General features: G+C 53.9%; 1 protein-coding gene across 2 annotated transcripts in view; it reads left to right on the top strand.

The window, feature by feature from the left end:
• Positions 1–18,160, top strand: part of ITPK1 (inositol-tetrakisphosphate 1-kinase) — a 179,845-nt gene that overhangs the window by 24,553 nt on the left and 137,132 nt on the right. For both annotated transcript variants that reach the window (XM_058740110.1, XM_058740111.1), the window contains one exon: positions 17,824–17,848. In XM_058740110.1, the coding sequence (XP_058596093.1) occupies positions 17,824–17,848 (25 nt within the window). The remainder of the gene's footprint in view (positions 1–17,823; positions 17,849–18,160) is intronic.

The raw sequence follows: 18,160 nt of genomic DNA, 5'->3' as shown, positions 1-18,160 counted from the left end.
ATGTGGAGGTTGGGGAGTTGAGGGAGACTGTGCACATGCACAGGAAGTGTTATTTTTGACAGAATGCGTGTGCATTGAAATAGACAATACAGTCCCATGATTCAAATCAAAAGGTAAGAAAGGACTTACGGTGAAAAGGGTCTTGTCCTAGCTGTGCCCCCTTCACCCCTAGCTGCCCCCTCAGAATCGCTTCTTGTTTTTTTTTATCCTTCCAGGGTATTCTAGTACATGCAAACCACACGGGCATGCATATATCCGCGTTTACATAAATGCGTATGTACGTACACACATACATATTTATTTAGTTGAAAGTTCTGGTTTTTTGAACCAACTGCAGGTCTCGGCAGATCCGTGTGCTTGTTCACAGATGAGTGTAGCTCGGGGCTCCTCAGCTTGGGCACTGTTTGCATTTTGGGGCTGGATCCTTCCATCTTGTTAGGGCTGTCCTGGGGCATTGAAGGATATTCAGCAGCATGCCTGGTCTCCATGCTCAGGGTGCCATTCCCTGCCCGTCCCCCTCCCCCCGAGTTGTGACAACCAGAAATGTCTCCAGACATTGCCAGATGTCCCCTGGAGGGCTGTCCCTCTCAGTAAGAACCAGTGCTAGCTGTGGCCCCCCTCCCCCCCCCCCCCCCCAATGGTTCCTGTCTGGCTCCCAGCCTGGCTTTGTTGCTACCCAGTCACAGGTCTGGCCTGCTTTGTTTGCTGCTCACTGTTCCCACACACCTGTCGAGGCCCTCATGGCTGTGTGCTCATGGCTACTCAGGGTGGCCGGATCTCTGGCCTGCAAGAAGGGAGGCCCGGATGGAAAATCACGGCCCTCCCTTGTTGGGGACCCTGAACCTGTCCTGTTAGGCTTCTCCAAACCTCGGTGTTCTCATCTTTCTGTCTTTGGGTGCTGGTGCAGATTGTGGATGCTGGTGTGTGGTCCTCCTCATCCCCCAGTAGTTGGCTGTCATGGGTGCCTGATGACAGTTAGTTGATCTCCTGACTCTCCCATGACCTTAAGTCCCTCTCAGTCTTGGCCTTGGTTCTGTTGTGTGTGAAATGGGGGGACCCAGTGCGGTGCAGGCCCCCGAGTTAGGGAGCACCTTCTGGTGAGAGAGGGGAGTAATGGAGGCCGGCCACCCAGCCGGAGCCTGTGATGTGTCAGAACGCAGACCCCTGAAGAGGGTCGTGTGCTTAAAGCTGGGGAGGGCCAGGCTGCCACCTGCCGTCCGAATGTACACTGAGAAGCTCAGAGGGACACCTTTTCCACCGTCCCCTGAGCCTAGCAAGGATGCAGCGTGACACAGGTGTGGAGCTTGGACTCAGGTAGAGCTGTGTTTGCATGCCTGCTCTTCACCCACTATGTCGGTGTCTCCTGTATGCTGAGCCCCAGGTCCACATTTGTAGAGCCAGCCAGTGTTCTTCGAGGGTTCAGTGGGAGGAGGGGGAGGGGGATTGCGGTGGCATTGACAGGGCACGCACTGTGTGCCAGGCATCATTCTCTCCTCATGTGATGAGTTCCACGCCATCAACATGCCCATTTACAGATGGGAAAACTGAGGCGTGGAGTGCAGCACTCGGCCATAGGAGGCATCCAGTAAGTGAAGCTACCCTTGTTACTAACTGGCTGCTCTTGGGATCTGAGTCTGAATATCAAGGACTCTGAAGATCCAGAAAGAGAGAAGAAAGAAGAAAGGTGTGCCTCGTGCCTTCCTGGGGAGGGCCCTGTGCTGGCGGTGGAGGGAGTGAGGCCGGTTCCCAACGTGCTGGGGTTCCTGGGCTGGTGCTTCCCCTGGGCAGCTGGGAGCGCTTCTCCGGGAGCGGGAGCTGTCTGTCTGGCTCCAGCGCCTCTGTTGGCTTCGTTATTTTTTGCCTGCAGGGGCCTGAATGATCTGAGCTGACGATAAAACATTTGTCGGGCTGACGCTGTAATCACACTGCAAGGGACACTTGAAATTATATCCGCATTTGGGAAGCTAATTTTAAAGAGCGTTTGCCTTCATAATTATATGCAATCAACCAGCCAGTGTTATTGGGGGTTCTCTTTTCCCGTCAGCCGAGAGGCCATCTGTTTTTCCTCTTCCTGCTTCTCCTTCCAGCATGCGTAGGCCACCTCCCTGGGGGAGGGACCCCCAGGCCTTGGCTGCCTAGAGGCCCAAATGAAAGCTTTCTGTGGTGACTGATGGGGTGGGGGATGAGGGAGAGGAGAGGTGGGGGGGGATGCCGGGCTTCGGCTGGGCTGCTGGATGGGTGCTGGTGTTGCCATCAAATTTGAGGCGCAGGTTGTTGGCAAAGGTGGTAGAATGTGATGCTTTGGTTTGGATGTTGTGAAAGCCAGGATTCTTGTGGATGTGAATGACAGAACACCCAGTTCAGATGAGTTTAAGCAAAAAGGGAATTTCTTGGCCCAGGTTACCAAATGGCACAGGAACAGCCCCTGAGGGCCCCGAGATGTGCCTCTTGCTTCTCTCTCCCTGCACTGTGATCTTTTCTCAGTTCTTCAGCTGCTCGAAACTCTTTCCTACCTCAGGACCTTTGCACACGATGCTGTTCCTGCTTCTCGCAGGCACCCCCCCCCCCCCCCCCCCCCCCACTATTCGCCTCTTAGCCTTTAGACCTCAGCACAGTCCCACCTTCTCTGTCTCAGCCCCTTGAGTGGTCTTTTCAGAACATGTCACACGTTGTATTTATTTCAGGCGTTTGCTTGTTCACCCTTCCCTTTATGCTCTAAGTTCCTTCAGGATAGGAATCCTTTCTACTGTCTTTACTGTCGTATCCCCGGTAGCGAAACCATGCAGGGCACATAGTAGGTGCTCAGGAAGTATGCATGAAATAACGTGCGTGAATGAATAAAAGAATGCTCTGGACAGAAAGGCAGTTTGTGAGAAAGCAAGTTATCAGGAGGAATTTAGTTTAAGACAACCCTGGCCAAAAAAAAAAAAAAAAAAAAAAAAGCCCCCTCTGTCTCCCCCTGCTAACTGGGCTCATTCCTCTCTGTCTGGAGTTCTTATCCTGGCAATGACCATCATTCCTGGAGAGCTGTCCAGCAGAGTAGCATCCTGAGTCAGGAAAGTGGGCTGGGATGTTTAGAGGTCCCGCCGTACTCAAGGATGGGCGTGGGCTGTGGGTCTTAGCTTTGGTAAGGAGTCTGGTTCTGGTTGTGCTCTGACTCCCTGGGCTCCTCATGGGCCTTCCCCTTGGGCCGCCCCCTGGGTTCTGTTGCGGGTGAGGGTGGCACAGGGAGTGGGGGGGTTCCAGATGGGGGGCTGCCCGCGTGGGGAGGGAGTCGGAAGTGTGAGAGCAGTGGCCTGTGGGGGAGGGCATGGAGCCAGGTATGCTGGGGACAGAGCTGCCAGCAGGGGTGAGGTTCCCTGGACTAGGAGGGAGGCACCTGTCACAGAGGCCTCGGTGCCAGTGGGGGTTGGGGGAAGCCGCGGCCCATTTGGGGGTGTGGTGAGGTGATGAGTCATGTCTTCAGTGTAGACGTCACAGGCTGTGGGAGTGGGGCTTGCGGAGACAGCAGGCTGGTGGCCTCCGGGGTAGGGAGGCTGCCCTTTGCCCAGACTCAGGCTTCTCCCTTCTGAGGAATCAGGGCCTTCTCTTTTTGGCGTTTTTCACTTCTGCGCAGGGCCCAGGCTCTTGGCTTTAGGTTGCGGCTGTGACACCCTGCGTGGGGCTCTCTGAGGGATTTGTCGAGACGTTTGGGGCCCGTTGCCATGGCTTGCGGCTGCAGAGCCCGGCAGGGTGGGAGCCCGAACATGAAGGAGGTGGGGGGGGGGGTTGTGCCTGTCACCGGGAGCAGGCACTGGGTCCCCCGAGGCCTGACCGGCCTGTGCTTTCGGGCGCCTTTGTGGTCTCCTTGAGTCCAGTGACCTGGCCAGCTGCTCTCTCTCTCGATGGTGGATTCAGAACCTTCCTAAGACATCGGCCCCGCCACCTTCCCTGTGTACCAGGGTCCCCACCCTGATGGCGGGTGTTCAGCCCCTGCAGTCGGGCCAGTCACCATCTGCCTTCCTTGGGGAGCCGCAACCCTTCCTGCGACAGGGCTGAGCTCTGCTCCCATGGTCCTGCTTGGAGCACGTGGGTTCCAAGTGACACCGTAGTCAGTCAGCCTTGTGGAGAAGGGAGAGACAGGTGTCCTGTGGCGTGTCCAGTCCCCACTCCACGTGGTCTCGGCACATCTGAGACCGGTCACAGCCCCTGGAAGTGCCTTCTGGCTCTTCACCCACAGGGCTCCCCCAACCTCCCCAGGGTCAAGTGTGGAGGAGGGGTTTCAGCCCAGGGTTGGGGCAGTTGGTGGCGTGGGGGGTGGGGGGCAGCTGTGTCCAGAACTGTTGTGCCTCCAGAAACCCCAGAAGCCTCACCCCCAAGACCTGGCTGGACCCCTGCCCTCCCAGGCCACGGAGTGAGGATGGTCTTTGCTGACAGACGCAGCTTTAGATTGTGGTTTTGCTGTGACTTACTTGCTTTGAGCTTTTGGACGAGTTTCTTTTTATTTTTTTAAATATGTGTATATTCTTTCCAGCTTTATTGAGGTATAACTGAAAAATAAAACTGTAACGTATTTAAAGTGTACGATGTGGAGGGCGCCTTGGTGGCTCAGTTGGTTACGCGCCTGACTTCAGCTCAGGTCATGATCTCACACTTCATGGTGTTCGAGCCCCGTGTTGGGCTCAGTGCTGACAGCTCAGAGCCTGGAGCCCGCTTCCGATTCTGTGTCTCCCTGTCTCCCTCTGCCCCTCCTCCACTTGTGCTCTGTCTCTCTCCATCTCAAAAGTAAATAAAACATTAAAAAAAAAAGTGTACGATGTGATTTGCTGTATGCATAAATTGCGAGATGATTGTCACAACGGAGTTAATTAACACATCCATTGCCTCACGTATTTGTTTCTGTTGGAGCTGGTGAGGACAGTTAAGTCCCACTCTCGGTAAACTTCAGTAGTCACCATGTCCTATACTGGATCCTCAGATCTTATGCATCTTGGAACGGAAAGCTTGTCCCTTTCACCAGCCTCCCCCCATTTCTTTTCTGGTCTCTGTTCCTATGAGCTGAATTTTTTTTTTTTTTTTTTTAGATTTCACATGTAAGTAACACCATGCAGTCTGTGTCTTTCTCTGTCCAGCTTCTTCCATTTAGCATAACATTTGGGTGAGTTTCTTGACCTCTCTGAATTCCCTCACTTGAAAAAAAATAGGACCGTCATACCCCTTAATGGAACCTGTGAAGTGAGTGCCCCTTCTGGCCCCTGTCTCCTCCCTTGTCCCCTCTCCCGGGCTCGGGGAGACCAGGCCTGAATGAGGAGTGAGGGGACTCGGGAATTAACTGCCTTTGCCAATCATTTGTTCGGGTTGTGCCAGGGCTTCGGAACCTCCCCTAAATTTGAGGGCTCCAGGAGGATCAGATGAAGCCATTGCCTGTTTCTAGAGTTGATTGCGTCTGGGAAGGCGGCTGAGGCCAGGGCCTAGCACCCCTGGGCCTGTCAGTGGGGGACCCAGCAGGCCCCTGTTGGCTTTGGCATGCCTCGTGCTGGGCTCAGGTTCCAAACACCTCTCTTTGGGAGGTGTCTGTCACTGCTCAGAGTCACTTGGCAGGGTCTGAGGGACTTGGCCTTCAGTGAAGCCAGGTGGCCTTGAAGTGAGCGGTGGGTAGGCCTGTCTGGTCTGGGCATCTCTCATGGGCTTTACGGTGGGCCCAGGGGTCAGGAATATTACCCCTCCCCGCAACTTAGGGCCAAGGCTTCCAGGTCTGGGGCCTTAGGTCTCTATCACCCAGGCCCAGGGCGCTTCTCCCCATCAGGGATCCCTGTGTCGGTGTTTGGTTTTGCTCAGTGTCTCTTTATGTGTTTCTTATTTCTTTATTTTATTTTTTTTAAGTTTATGTATTTACTTTGAGACAGATGAGAGAGAGCGAGAGAGCAGGAACAGGGGAGGGAGGGAGGGGGAGAGAGAGAGAGAGAGAGAGAGAGAGAGAGAGAGAGAGAGAGAGAGAGAGAATCCCTAGCAGGCTCTGCACTGACAGTGCAGAGCCTGACATGGGGCTTGAACTCACAAACCTCAAGATCATGACCTGGGCCAAAATCAAGATTTGGATGCTTAACTGAAGTGTCCAGGCACCCTGCCCATTCTGTCTTTAGAATCCTGTGGGCACGTGGGGGCTGAGTTCCCATATCCTCCTTGGTGACTGTTGAAGCTCCTAACGAAACTGGATGAATTCTGATCTGCACCCGGCCTGCCTCTGAACACTGCAAGGGAGTGTCCGAGATTCGTGGGATGGCCGAGAGCTGCAAGAGCCTTGTGTTGGGCTAGACAGAATAATGTCCCCCCAACAGGTGTCCTCAGAACCTGTGAATATGGTCCCTGACATGCAGAGGAGCTTTGCGGATGTGACTAAGGTCCAGGATCTTGAGGTCGGAGAGCATCCTGGATCACCTGAGTGGGCCCAGTGTAACCGCACCAGTCCTTGTAAGAGGGAGACAGGAGGGACGGAAGGCGATGAGACCACGAAGCAGAGGTCAAAGCAGTGTGGCCACAAGCTGAGGGATACAGGTGGCCTCAGAAACCGGGAACGGCAAAGCCATGATGTCTCTGGAGAGCCTCCAGAAGGAAAACGCAGCCCTGCTGACCGGTTCCTGACCTCCAGAACTGAAGAGAAGTTTGTGTTGTGCTCAGCCACTGCATTTGTGGTGGTTTGTCACAACAGCAATAGGAAATGAATACCGTGTTCCTACGCACTGCCTTTCTCTTCCCCCCGGCTGGGGGCTGGTCTGTAGGAGGGACTTGGGTCAAGCAAGGTCAGAGTCAGGCTCTGACTCCCTGTCCTTCATCACAGACCGAAGGATAAGGCTGTGACTTGACTGACTTCTTGGACCTGGACACCACTGCCATCCTGTAAATAGCTGAGGGGTTGGGGAAATTTTGAATAAGGCGCTTCGTGGTTTAAGTTTTCTGAGATCGGGACGGGGGTAACCTCACCTTTCCTTTGATGGGACTGTAACCCTGGTGCCTATGGCAGAGGGACCCAGGGAACCCCAGTGTCCAGAAGGCCTGGCTTTGCCCCGGCTGTGTCTGGTGCTTGGCACGCCCAGGCAGCCTCCTTCCCGGTCACCCTCAGGGCTCAGCTCCAACAGCAATCTTAAGTAACCTTCCTGTGCCCCCTGCCATCCCCCAGATGTTTGCTGTATTCGGGGGCCTTGTGGCCACCAACATCTCTAGGCGGGGACTGGTGGTTTGGGGTCCCCTCTGTGACTAGGCCAGCCCAGCAAATGTTTGACGGCAGTCATATGGGGAGCTCTGCGCTTCTGTGGTGGGAGGCCGGGCAGCAGGGCAGACACCCCCCCACCCCCCCTCACCCCAACCGCAAGGGCTCAAAGAACCCTTCTCATGCTCTTGGAATCCAGCCGTCTGGCCGGAAGGGAGATTTCAAATGCAAGGGAGTGTTAGCAGCAGGGTCTGGGCGGATGGAGATGTGTAATGTAATGTATGCTGGAACGCAGCCTTTGAGAGTGTCACCATCCCAGATGTAGGCCCAGGACACACACTTGTGCAGTTATTTTAAGGGTGTGTGGTGCCTTGAGGATAGGTGCTACAAAAATCAGACATTCCTGGGCAGGCGTCTCTCTCCCCCGGTGGCTCCAAAGGAGGGAAATGTCAGCGCTGGGACTCCTGTTTCTCTTCCTGCTCTAGCTTAAAATGACTTTGCACTCTTGGGAATGAGAGTCTGCTGGGGAGAGAACAGGTTGAGTCATTAGCCCCCAGGCAGGCCAACTGACAACTGGGTGGAAGGTGGTAGGTAGGGTTGGTTTTGCTGGAACCAACCCTTCCTGCAGCCCCTGTGGGTCTCCGCTTCTAGAAACACCCTCCCCACCCCCCACCCCCCACCTCCTGCAATTTAGGGCTCCTCCCTAATTAGAAGAAAGAAAAATTATGGCACCTGTAAAGGGGTAGTAGAAGACTCAAAAAGAATTTGTTAGAGAATTTTTATATTAAAAAGTGGGGGGATGCCTGGGGGGCTCAGTCGGTTGAGTGTCCGACTTCAGCTCAGGTCATGATCTTGCGGTTCCTGAGTTTGAGCCCCGCATTGGGCTCTGTGCTGACAGCTCAGAGCCTGGAGCCTGTTTCGGATTCTGTGTCTCCTTCTCTCTCTGCCCCTCCCCCACTCACGCTCTGTCTCTGTCTCTGTCTCTCTCTTGCTGTAAAAAAATAAACATAAAAAAATTAATAAAAAGTGGGAGCGTGGCTGGCTCAGTCAGAAGAGTATGTGACTCTTGATCTTGGGGTCGTGAGTTTGAGTGCCACTTTGGGTGTAAAGATGACATAAATAAATGAACTTAAAAAAAAAAAAAAAAGCCAGAATGTGTTGAGTGCCATTAAGGGGTCTCAACATTTGTTTTCAGATGAAAAGTTAGAGTGATCTGAAATGGTGACACTTTAAAAAAAATTTTTTTTTTAATTTATTTTGAGAGAGAGAGAAAGCACGAGCACGGGAGAGGCAGAGAGAGAGAGAGAGAGAGAGAGAGAGCGAGCGAATCCCAAGCTAGCTCCACACTGGTAGCACAGAGCCCGACGTGGGGCTCCATCCCACGAACTGTGAGATCATGCCCTGAGCCGAAATCAAGAGTCCGATGCTTAACCGACTGAGCCGTCCAGCTGCCCCTGAAATGATGACACTTTGGATGCACTTCCTTGGGGGATATCTAGCCCCCCACCCCCCGCCTCAATTTCCCTATCCTGAAAGTTAGGGGTGGGATTTGTGCTCTCATGTGCCAGTTAGTCCTGGCGGTTCTGCTTTCCTCCAGGAGGAGCTGGGGAGGTGAGTCACTAGCCCTGCCTCTCGCCCACCTCCTGGGTTCCTGAGGGAAAGCTGCTTCCAGGGACCCCTTGGGTTTGTCCTAGGTCTGAAAGAACACGCTGACTCACGCTACGGTGTCTGCACTGAGGAACCTGTGGCCTGCCTGTCTCCTCCAGGTGGGGCACCTAGTATGGGGGCAGGTCTTCAGTTAGGAGGGGTGGTGGCTGTCCAGTCAGGGGAATGGCTCTCCCTCCCCCCACCCCCGCCCAAGGAGAAAAAAAAAAAAAAAAAGACATATGGCAGCTTCCAGTTTATCTGGTTCTTTGCTGGGGCTGTCCAAACAATTCAAATGTTTGTACTGGCTTTGAAATCCTGTTCGTATGTTGCCTTTATATTGGGCCATTTCAGTTTCTGGCATTGTAATAAGAGGGAAATCCAAGTTACAAGACCATCAGCAAGTGAACCAGACTGCCGCAGAAGCAGATGGGCAGGGATGGCTCAGGGTCAGAGCCTTGGCACCGGGAGGCTGGGACATCCATTCAGGAAGAGCTTGCAGGGCTCCTGCCAGGTTGAGGGTCCACGGTGGGCAGGGTGCCGAAATAAATAACACAGTCCCTGCCCTTGGGGGTGGAGGCTCCTGGTCTGAAACGGAGCACAGAGCAGTTCTAAGTATCAGATGGCTGTATGGCTAAAGAGCTGTCATTTCTGCCCCGGGGAAGGGGCAAGGGAACAGCCTTCAGCAGGAGTGAAGTTTGAGCTGTTTTTGATGGCTGAGCAAGAGTTTGCCAGGGGAGGAAGGGCATGGCAGGCAGAGAGAACAGTTTGTGCAAAGCACAGAGTTTTGTCAGGCTCAGGCGGGTTTAGAAAATGGGGTCCCTCCTGGGAGGGTTTCATGAGAAGGACTCGTGCTGCTTTCCCCCCAGTGCCTTTATGCTGCACCTCCAAATGCTACGTGTCAGGTGTTGTGCTCAGAATTTGGCGTGTAGACAGAGGCCACAAGCCCTGTTTCTTCAAGGGGCGTTTATTGGTCAGGATAGGCTGCGAAAACAACCCCAAGAAGTTTGCGACAATAGATTTATTTATAGCTCGTTCATAGTCCGGTGGCTCCGTGCTGGTCTCCACACCCCGGCATTTCTCAGCCTTGGCACCGTGGACAGTTTAGGCTGGAGGGTCTTTGTTCTAGGGGGCTGTGCATTGTAGGGCCTCTACCGTCTGGATGGCAGTAGGCCTTCCCCTCATGTGACCATCAGAAATGTCTCCAGATGACATTTAGCATCCCTAAACGTCTCCTGGAAGTAAAATTGCCCCAGTGGAGAACAGCCGCTAGCTGAAGGTCCTCTTAACAGTTTCCTTCTGGTTCCCAGCCTGGCTTTGTTGCCACTCGGTCAGGTTTTCTTTTCAGGAGTGGGTCTGGGCCAGCTTTGGGGGCCATCTGCGTCCTCGTGCTCCCACGAGGATGTCCTGGAGGACTGGCTGGGGAGTTGGACACTGGCAGTTGAAAGTGTCTGCTTGGAAATGACATGGGTCACTTCTGTGCGCATTTCATTGGCCAAAGCGAGCTGCGTGGCCATGCCTAATTTGGTGGGGGGCGTGGGGCCAAGGGAGCGCCCAGCAGAACCGCCAGCAGTGGTGGCCACCATTCACGTCCACCGCAGTGCCCTTAGCCTAGTAGGAGTCAGCGACACGGAGCCAGGCAGCCTCTAAGGTCTGCGCTCAGTGCTGGGGTTCCGGGGACTCTGAGGAGTTTGGGAGCCAAGGAAGGAAGGTTCCTAAGGAACTGACCTCGAGTGGGGTTAGCTGGGTGACCTTGGGGCTGCACTTGAGGCAGTGGGAGGCATGTCCCTCTGCGCACACTGGTGAGGGAAGAGGCCCCGCTGCCTATTCAGGGAACCCCAAGTCCTCCGGAGGCACTCCGGGGCCTACCCTCTGGGGGGGAGGAAGGAGGCAGGAAGCGGGGAGGTTGCCTGCCTGCCTCGTGGGTGTTAAAGGGCGTTATTATTCGGGGCTCCTAAAATCTGGCAGTTACCAAACTGCGCTACAAATGGCTTGGATGAGCGTGTGCCTGGCTTTCCACTTGAATAATTACACACTTCCCGTCTCTTAAGTGGTTTTCAGCTCTGGGTGCAGGTGCAGCGTCTTTCTCCTCCCCTGTCGGTGGGAGGGAGCCTGCGTTTCCGGGTTGATTCCCTCTGCTATGAAATTGCTCCAAGGAGGCCTGGCCTCCCTCCGCAGCTGGGTTATCCTGTAGGGCCCCTTTCAATAGCAGCTTGCCCCCTGTGGCCGGTCCTCAGCTGTGTCTGGGTAGGAGGCAAGTGACTGTGCCCTGGCAGATTGCAAGAAACCAGTTCTTTTTTTTTTTTTAATGTTTATTTTTGAGAGAGAGACAGAGAGAACAAACGGGGAGGGACAGAGAGAGAGGGACAGAAGATCCAAAGCAGGCTCCATGCTGACAGCAGAGAACCGTGAGATCGTGACCTGAGCTGAAGTTGGACCCCCAACAGACTGAGCCACCCAGGTGCCCCGAAAGCAGTTCTTGATGAGCCCAAGCGTCCCCTTGTTTGACAGACTGAATTATTTGATTGCCACTCTGCTCTCTCTGAGTGCCTGCAGTTCTCGCTGTCACCACCAGGCTTTTCTCTCCTTATTAGTCAGAGGGCTCCTCTGTGTCTCAGCATCACCCTCTCTCTCTCCCTTGCTGATTCACCATCTCATGTGCTTTACACACATGTCTGCAGTCGTCAGGTCTTACACCTGCCCTAGAAGGTTCTGTTGGGCCAGAAGGATCACACCCATTTACCAGGTAGGAAAGCTGAGACCCAGGTCCGTGTCTGCTGCTGGTTTCTACAGGGCCCTGCTCTGCAGTGAGGCAGGCCTGCCGCTTGATGGGAGTCGTCGTCCCAAGATATCCTGTGTTACCCTTCTTAGTGCCATATGCAGTGGCCAAGGCCCAGGCCTTATGTGGCCTCCTTGTGGTGGCCTCCTTGTGGTAGGGGTTTGTGGACACTTCTCCGTCTAGGTGTTCTGCCTCCCTGGCTTCTGGGACCTTCTATTTCTCCTGCTTTTGACCCTCTTCATTGGGCCCCTTTGTTGTCTCCTTTCCTCCCACGCTGGGTCATCCGGGTAGTTTTGTCACCTTCAGGAAGTGGTAGCTGTTGTCACTTACTGAGCACCTGCTGTAGTAAGCAAGACAGTGACCAGTGACAGAGACTCAGGGTAAACTGGCTTAAGCAGATGATCTGCAAGTGCAAGTCTGGAGAGGACAGGCTCCAGGCCAGCTGGATCGGGTCTGGAGCTCCAGCAAGAGGGTTACGGCTTTTCCTCCTGGTGCGGGCTCCTCCTTGTGAGTCTGGCCACAGAGAGGTGATGGCGTGCCAATGCTCCTGGCCGTGTTCTTTGTGCTGTGGACAGTCCCCCAGAACCTGTCCTGGCAGGGACCAGGACTGGCCTGGCTCAGGTCCTGTTCCTGTCCTTCATCTTACCGAGGTGCCAGGCCACGTGCCACCCCTGGAGAGGGTGCGGCCCTCCCCTGCGTGGTTTGCTTGCTTGTCAGAATCACGTGAGATCAAGGAGGGATAGTTCTGGAAGGCTGGAGGGTAGTACAGAGCAAAGTAACAGAAGCCCACATTCCTGGTGTGGGCCCCAATAGCCCTGTGAGGTGAGTTGCAGGATTCTTCTCACCTGACAGATGGGGAAACTGAGGCACAGGCACAGTTAGGTCTGGTTCCATGGTCTCCTCTTAGGGACGCACCCCACCTCTTACCTTTCACCTGCCTCCCCGATTGCATTTTCTGAGCCCTGAGCTGTCACTCAGCTCAGTTCTGGGTTTCTGATCACCTGCTGGCACGACCATGGTCGGGAAGATGGAAGAATTGACCGTCGTCATGCAGCGCGCTCTCCGTCCTCTGCTGGCGCTGGCACGTGACCTTGGCCTGCTGTGCCCAGACTGAGTGTCACAGCTATTGTAGTTCTTGCATGTCCTTTAGTCCTGTCCCCGAGACCTGGAAGGGCTGCACCTGAATGAACACCTCCCGGCCTCCCCTCCCCCAGTCTGGTCCTGCTACTCCTCAAGCACAAGCTGCTGCTGCTTCTCACACCTGGCTGCCCCCTGAGCAACAGCTGGGGCTTGAACAAGCCCCGAATCCCTCCCTGGCCTTAGACCTTAGACCTCCGGAATCAGAGTCTGCAGGACTAGACCTTGAATGGGTATTTTTGACAAACCCCAGTGGTGATTCTTAGTCATCCACCCTGGTATTTGGGACCCACTGGCCCACAGGGTAAAGGCCAGGCTGCGCTGTGATATTCTGGGCCTCTGGGCCTTGCTCACATCTTCTGTCCACTTCTCTTTGCCCCTGCCCACTCCTCGTAGTGGATCTTATGCTCCCACACTCCCTTTTGGGAAGGGGGGCACTCCTCATGTTATTCCTCTTTAATCTCTCCTCCCTAGTGTTGGTCTGTAGTTTCCCTTCAGTTGTCTTCCAAATGGCCAATGCTGCCTCCTCCCGGAAGTTTTCCCTGATTGCCCTCCCTCCTGTCCTGAAAGGCTAGTTTGTTTTGTAAGTGAGCATTTAAAATTCCTCAAGGCTGTGCTCTCCTTAGGCTTCTGGTGAGGAAGGGTCTTTTTACAATATAGATCCTCCCTTCAAAAAGCTATCCAGTTTTTGGATAAACATTTGGAAAAAGTTAATGAGTTGTGGGGGTAGGTCTCTGTCCAAAACTTATCAATGTAATAGGTACTGAGAAAGTGACAGTTTTAGAGCCTGTAGAAGTTTTCTCCACGTGCAGGTTTTTTAATAAACTCCTTTGATTATTTAACTTTAACTTTTAGTGTTACTTTTTCTATCATTTTGGGAGTAATATCTGTCCTCATTGCAGGAAACTAGAAAATACAAGGAAATGTAAAGGAAAAAAAGCCACCCGTCACTTTTCTGCTGTGTCCACAGTTTACAGGCTTTGTGCTCCCTCCTGGTCTGTTTTTCAGATACTTGAATATTGAAATGCCCTTAGAATCCAGACTGAATGCTCCTTCTAGGGCAGTCTGGTGACTCCAGAATGGGCATTGTTTCAGCTCCTCTTTGAGCACAACTTGGAAGCTTTTCTAGATGAATCCTGAACTCCTGCTTCACTTTACTGATTGATTGATTGACTCATGCTTTATCAGGCATTTACCTTATGCCAAGTACTGAGAATGCTGGCACCTGGAGCTTTACCTTTATTCATTCATTCATTCATTGATTCATTCATTTATTCATTTATCTATCTACCTACCTATTTATTTAAAATATTTATTTTGAGGGAGAGAAAAAAATGAGTGAGTGGGGGAGGCCAGAGAGAGAGGAAGAGAGAATCCTAAGCCCGACGTGAGGCTTGAACTCATGAACCATGAGATCATGATCTGAGCCAAAATCAAGAGTCAGATGCTTAACCGACTGAGCCACCCAGGCGCCACTGGAGTTTTACCTATTATTTACAAGACAATTCAAAAAACACACTCCTCTAGTTTTTGAGAATATGTTGTTGGATGCACGTGGCACAAAGCTCAAGCATGAGAGAGCACAGTGAAAAAGAAGTCTTCTCACCCCACCCCCCGGCTGCCCTTGCCCTTGACCAGAGGCCATCCCACTACTGTTTTCTTGTGGTACTTTCAGATTCATTCTGTATATATGCAAGCCCTCCTTCTTGTGCTGGATGCTGTTCTGAACCCAGGTAATTGCACACCGCACACGGGGTTTTGCACCTTGTATTTTCACATAGCAGTGTCTTAGCGAGAAAGCCTTGAGGGTGCATGGAGGACTTCTGCATTCTTTTTACTCACTGCCTAGTATTTCTCTGGCCACGTGTGGTTTGTTAAAGGTCTCTTAGGGTGTGTAAGTTGCTACTGGTCTTCTGCTGTCACAGCGTGGCAATTAACAGCCACAGCCCGGAACACTGCACATTTGAGGACGTCTGTGGGGTGCGATGAGGGACTGGAGTTTTCAGGGGGAGCAGTTAATCACTTGACAACGAGTTCTCTGGTTTATCTTCCCCTCCGTCTTCCCCTTGGGCGTCCTGAACCAAATTCTGAACGTTTGGGATTTCAGGAGCCTGCTGTTTGGAAAATGAGGGTTGTTGGTCGTTTTTGGGTTGGGTTTACGTTCTCCTTTCCCAAGTGGGCCACAGTGGTGTGCGTAGGGTCCTGCCACCATGGGCCATGTGGTTTTCTGCCGGCCTCCTCGCCTCCCCTCTTACACCGAGGCCCTGCAGCATGGAGACCAGGCTGGTCCATCTCAGTGTCTCCTGTGCCGGCTCTGCTGGGCCTGTCAGTTGCCACCCAGGTGTGGGCGAGCCTGGCTGCAGAGCCACTGCGCGCACTTCCTGAGATCACCCAGCCTCCGCTTGCTCATCCCAGTAATGGGTCATCACTGCCCCTCCCTGGTTGGGCTGCGGAAGCCGCCGTCAGTGAGCAGAGAGCATCCGTCACACCATAGCTGCCCTCGCCTTGAGGGTGTCTCGCGTACTTGTGTGGCCTGATGTGGGCTGAAAGGGGAGCCGCGCCCCCTCCTTTCTGCCAGAGTCACAATTTATCCTGTTCTTGGAGCTCTGAGGTGCAGAGGAACTGGTCTGGCCCCTGACAGCTCAGCCACACTTAAGATTTTCAGCCTGCCTGTTCTCAGGATTACTGTTTTGTTTTATGTTATGGGTCTCTTGTGTTTTCAGAGTTAGCTCAAAGTTAGCATCCTGTTTGTTTTTTAGGACCGGGGGAGGGAGAGCTGACTGGGATGAGGTCAGATGTAGACGGATTGGAAGTGACCCGCAGTTGGCTTCATAAGGAGATGAGAGCCACACGCCGGGATAATCGGGATGCCGTGAGGATTAACGAAGAGGGAAAACCCAGGTCTGGGCTGCAGCCCAGCGGAAGCCCTTTTCTACCTGGTGCGGGTCACGTCCACTTGCGCCCTCTGTCTCCTTCAGTGCTGTCCATTTTTCCTGAGGTGTGGCTCCAAGTCCTTTGGGACTGGCTGAGGGGGGCTGCTCCCTTAGCTGTTTGAAATTTCTGTCCTGGGGCAAGGACAAAGTGCGGAGTCACACTGAACCTTACCTGGCTGGTCACAGTCCTGAGCCAAGTGCCCTAGGACCGGTTCCTATCACCCATGCTCACGTGGGGCGGGACAATCTGGGAATGAGGCCAATGCATTGAGGTGTCCACAGGGCTCAGAGATGATGTGGGTTGTGAGCTGGTGCAGATTTCCCAGGGCGCCGTCTGCCCCCCTGCTGTGGGTGCTGGTGGCCCAGGGCTGTGCTCTTGTGCCCAGTCTCCCCTCCATGAAGTCATGGCAGTACATCGGTATTGGCTGTCATTCCTTCTGGAACTCTAGAGAAGCTGAGTGATGGTGGAGACCCCGGAGAGCATCAACCACTGTGGTTTTCCCACTGGGTTCCTTGGGACCCGAGGTTGTGTTGAGGTTGTTGGGGGTTAAGGGGAGGGCCGGTTTGGCGTATCCTGCAGTGTGAGCCGGTCCGCCCTCTTGGACTGACCTCGTGGCTTCCTTCGGAGGTTCCACTTGGTGCCCGGCTCTCAGAAGGTAACGTAAGATTGGTAGCTGTCACCTCAGCTGTGTTGTGTGAGGGAATGGTGTCGGTGCCCACTCACTGGTGCCCAGAGACTTCCCGGGGGCTTTGTGCCCACCTCCTCCCCTAGACCGTGGGCCCCTCCAGGGCCCGAGCGATGGCTGTCGCATTTATTGTGCCCCTGAGTGCTGGGCCAGTCTGGGCATGGGAACCCGAGCGAGGTGTTTATGTACTTACGTTTAGGGAGTGTCTGTATGCCGGGGGGGGCCCCATAAGTAGGCACAGGGTACACACAGCCATTGAATCTGCCATAGTCCCTGCTCTAATTTCTGACCTTTCCTGGTCACGGGTCCTTTGAGCGTCCGTGGGCGGCCTAGCCTTTCTTCTCAGGAAAACACGTGTGGGCATGGCCATTGGCAAGCCATCTGCATTCCATGCATCCTGCGCCTTCCCTAGCATCCTGCCCCAGGCGACAGCCCACTGGGGCTCTGGAACGAAGGGCTGGGATATAGTGGTAGCCCCAAGTTCTCGGGAATATTCTGGCTCTGGGTGGGTCAGTGGGGCGAGGGTGTCGTGGGTCAGGGAAGGCTTCCTGGGAGAACTTCTGTCTGAGCCACATCCTGAAAGCTGGGCTGGAAAGTGTGGACCAAGACTTGGAGAAGGGGCATGGCCCTGTGCCCAAAGGCTTTCAGTGAGGAATGTAGGGCAGGGGAGGTAAAGGTGGGTGTGTGGCAGGGGGCCTTTGTGTACTGCTCAGAGCCCCTGATCCTGTCTGTAATGGGGTGGGGTCATTAGGGCATGTGTGTAGGTGAATATTGGCCATGGGATTGTGGGTGAGAGATGGAAGAGGCAGGGCCCGGGCTTGCAGGAATATTGGTGAGGCCCGTGATGGTTGAGTCAGGGTGGAAGGATGCACAGGGGGTCAGTGGGGGCTAAAGATGGCCAGGATTGCACTGAGCTGAGCAGGGCTGAAGGGTTTGGGGAACTCCTGCCGTGTGGGAGAGCAGATGGGCTGAGGCAGACCTGGGAGGCCAGGCCGAGGTAGTAGACCTAATATAGGAAGAAATGGGGAGCCATGGGAGGTGGTTGAGTCCAGGAGGGAAGGTCAGGCCATTGGGGGTAAATAAGGTGGAGGGAAGGGTACAGGGGTGATCCAGGCTGGAGCTGTGCCCATGAAGGGCTGGCCCTGAGATTGGAGAGTGGGATGCCTATGAGGAAAACCAGCAAACTTGGGGTCCTTGTAGAACTACAGCCAGGTCCCTCTCAGGAAACAACTCTCTCTCTCTCTCTCTCTCTCTCTCTCTCTCTGCCTGCCTGAAGGTGGCTTTGAGGACTGGCTAGGAGTTTGCAGACTTTCCCTTTGCAAATGAGGCTGTTCTGGGGATCGTGTTTGAGAGGTGCAGCTGCAGGCTGTCCTGCCATCAGCTGGCTGTAGTGAATGTTCTGGAAGGATGCTTCCTGGCTGCCTGAGTAACCTTTGTTTTCTTTGTTTCTCTCCACAGGAAGCGGGGGATAGAAGTTGTGCAGGTGAGTACAGATCATACCTTCACTGTTGTTCGTGTGGGCGGGCCTTTTAGGGCCCCCTTTCCCCTTCTCCCTCAAGAATCTGGGTGCTTTTTTTTAAAAAAATTTTTTTTTTTACATTTATTTATTTTTGATAGACAGATACAGAGCACAAGTGGGGGAGGCGCAGAGAGAGAAGGAGACACAGAATCTGAAATGGGCTCCAGGCTCTGAGCTGTCAGCACAGAGCCCGACGCAGGGCTCGAACTCACAAACCGTGAAATCGTGACCTGAGCCGAAGTCGGATGCTTAACCGACTGAGCTGCCCGGGCGCCC

Source organism: Neofelis nebulosa, chromosome 7 (genome assembly GCF_028018385.1).
Source record: "Neofelis nebulosa isolate mNeoNeb1 chromosome 7, mNeoNeb1.pri, whole genome shotgun sequence".
NCBI classification, from domain to species: Eukaryota; Metazoa; Chordata; class Mammalia; order Carnivora; family Felidae; genus Neofelis; species Neofelis nebulosa.
Note: the sequence above shows the minus strand (reverse complement) of the source record. Positions and strands in the feature narration are given on the sequence as shown.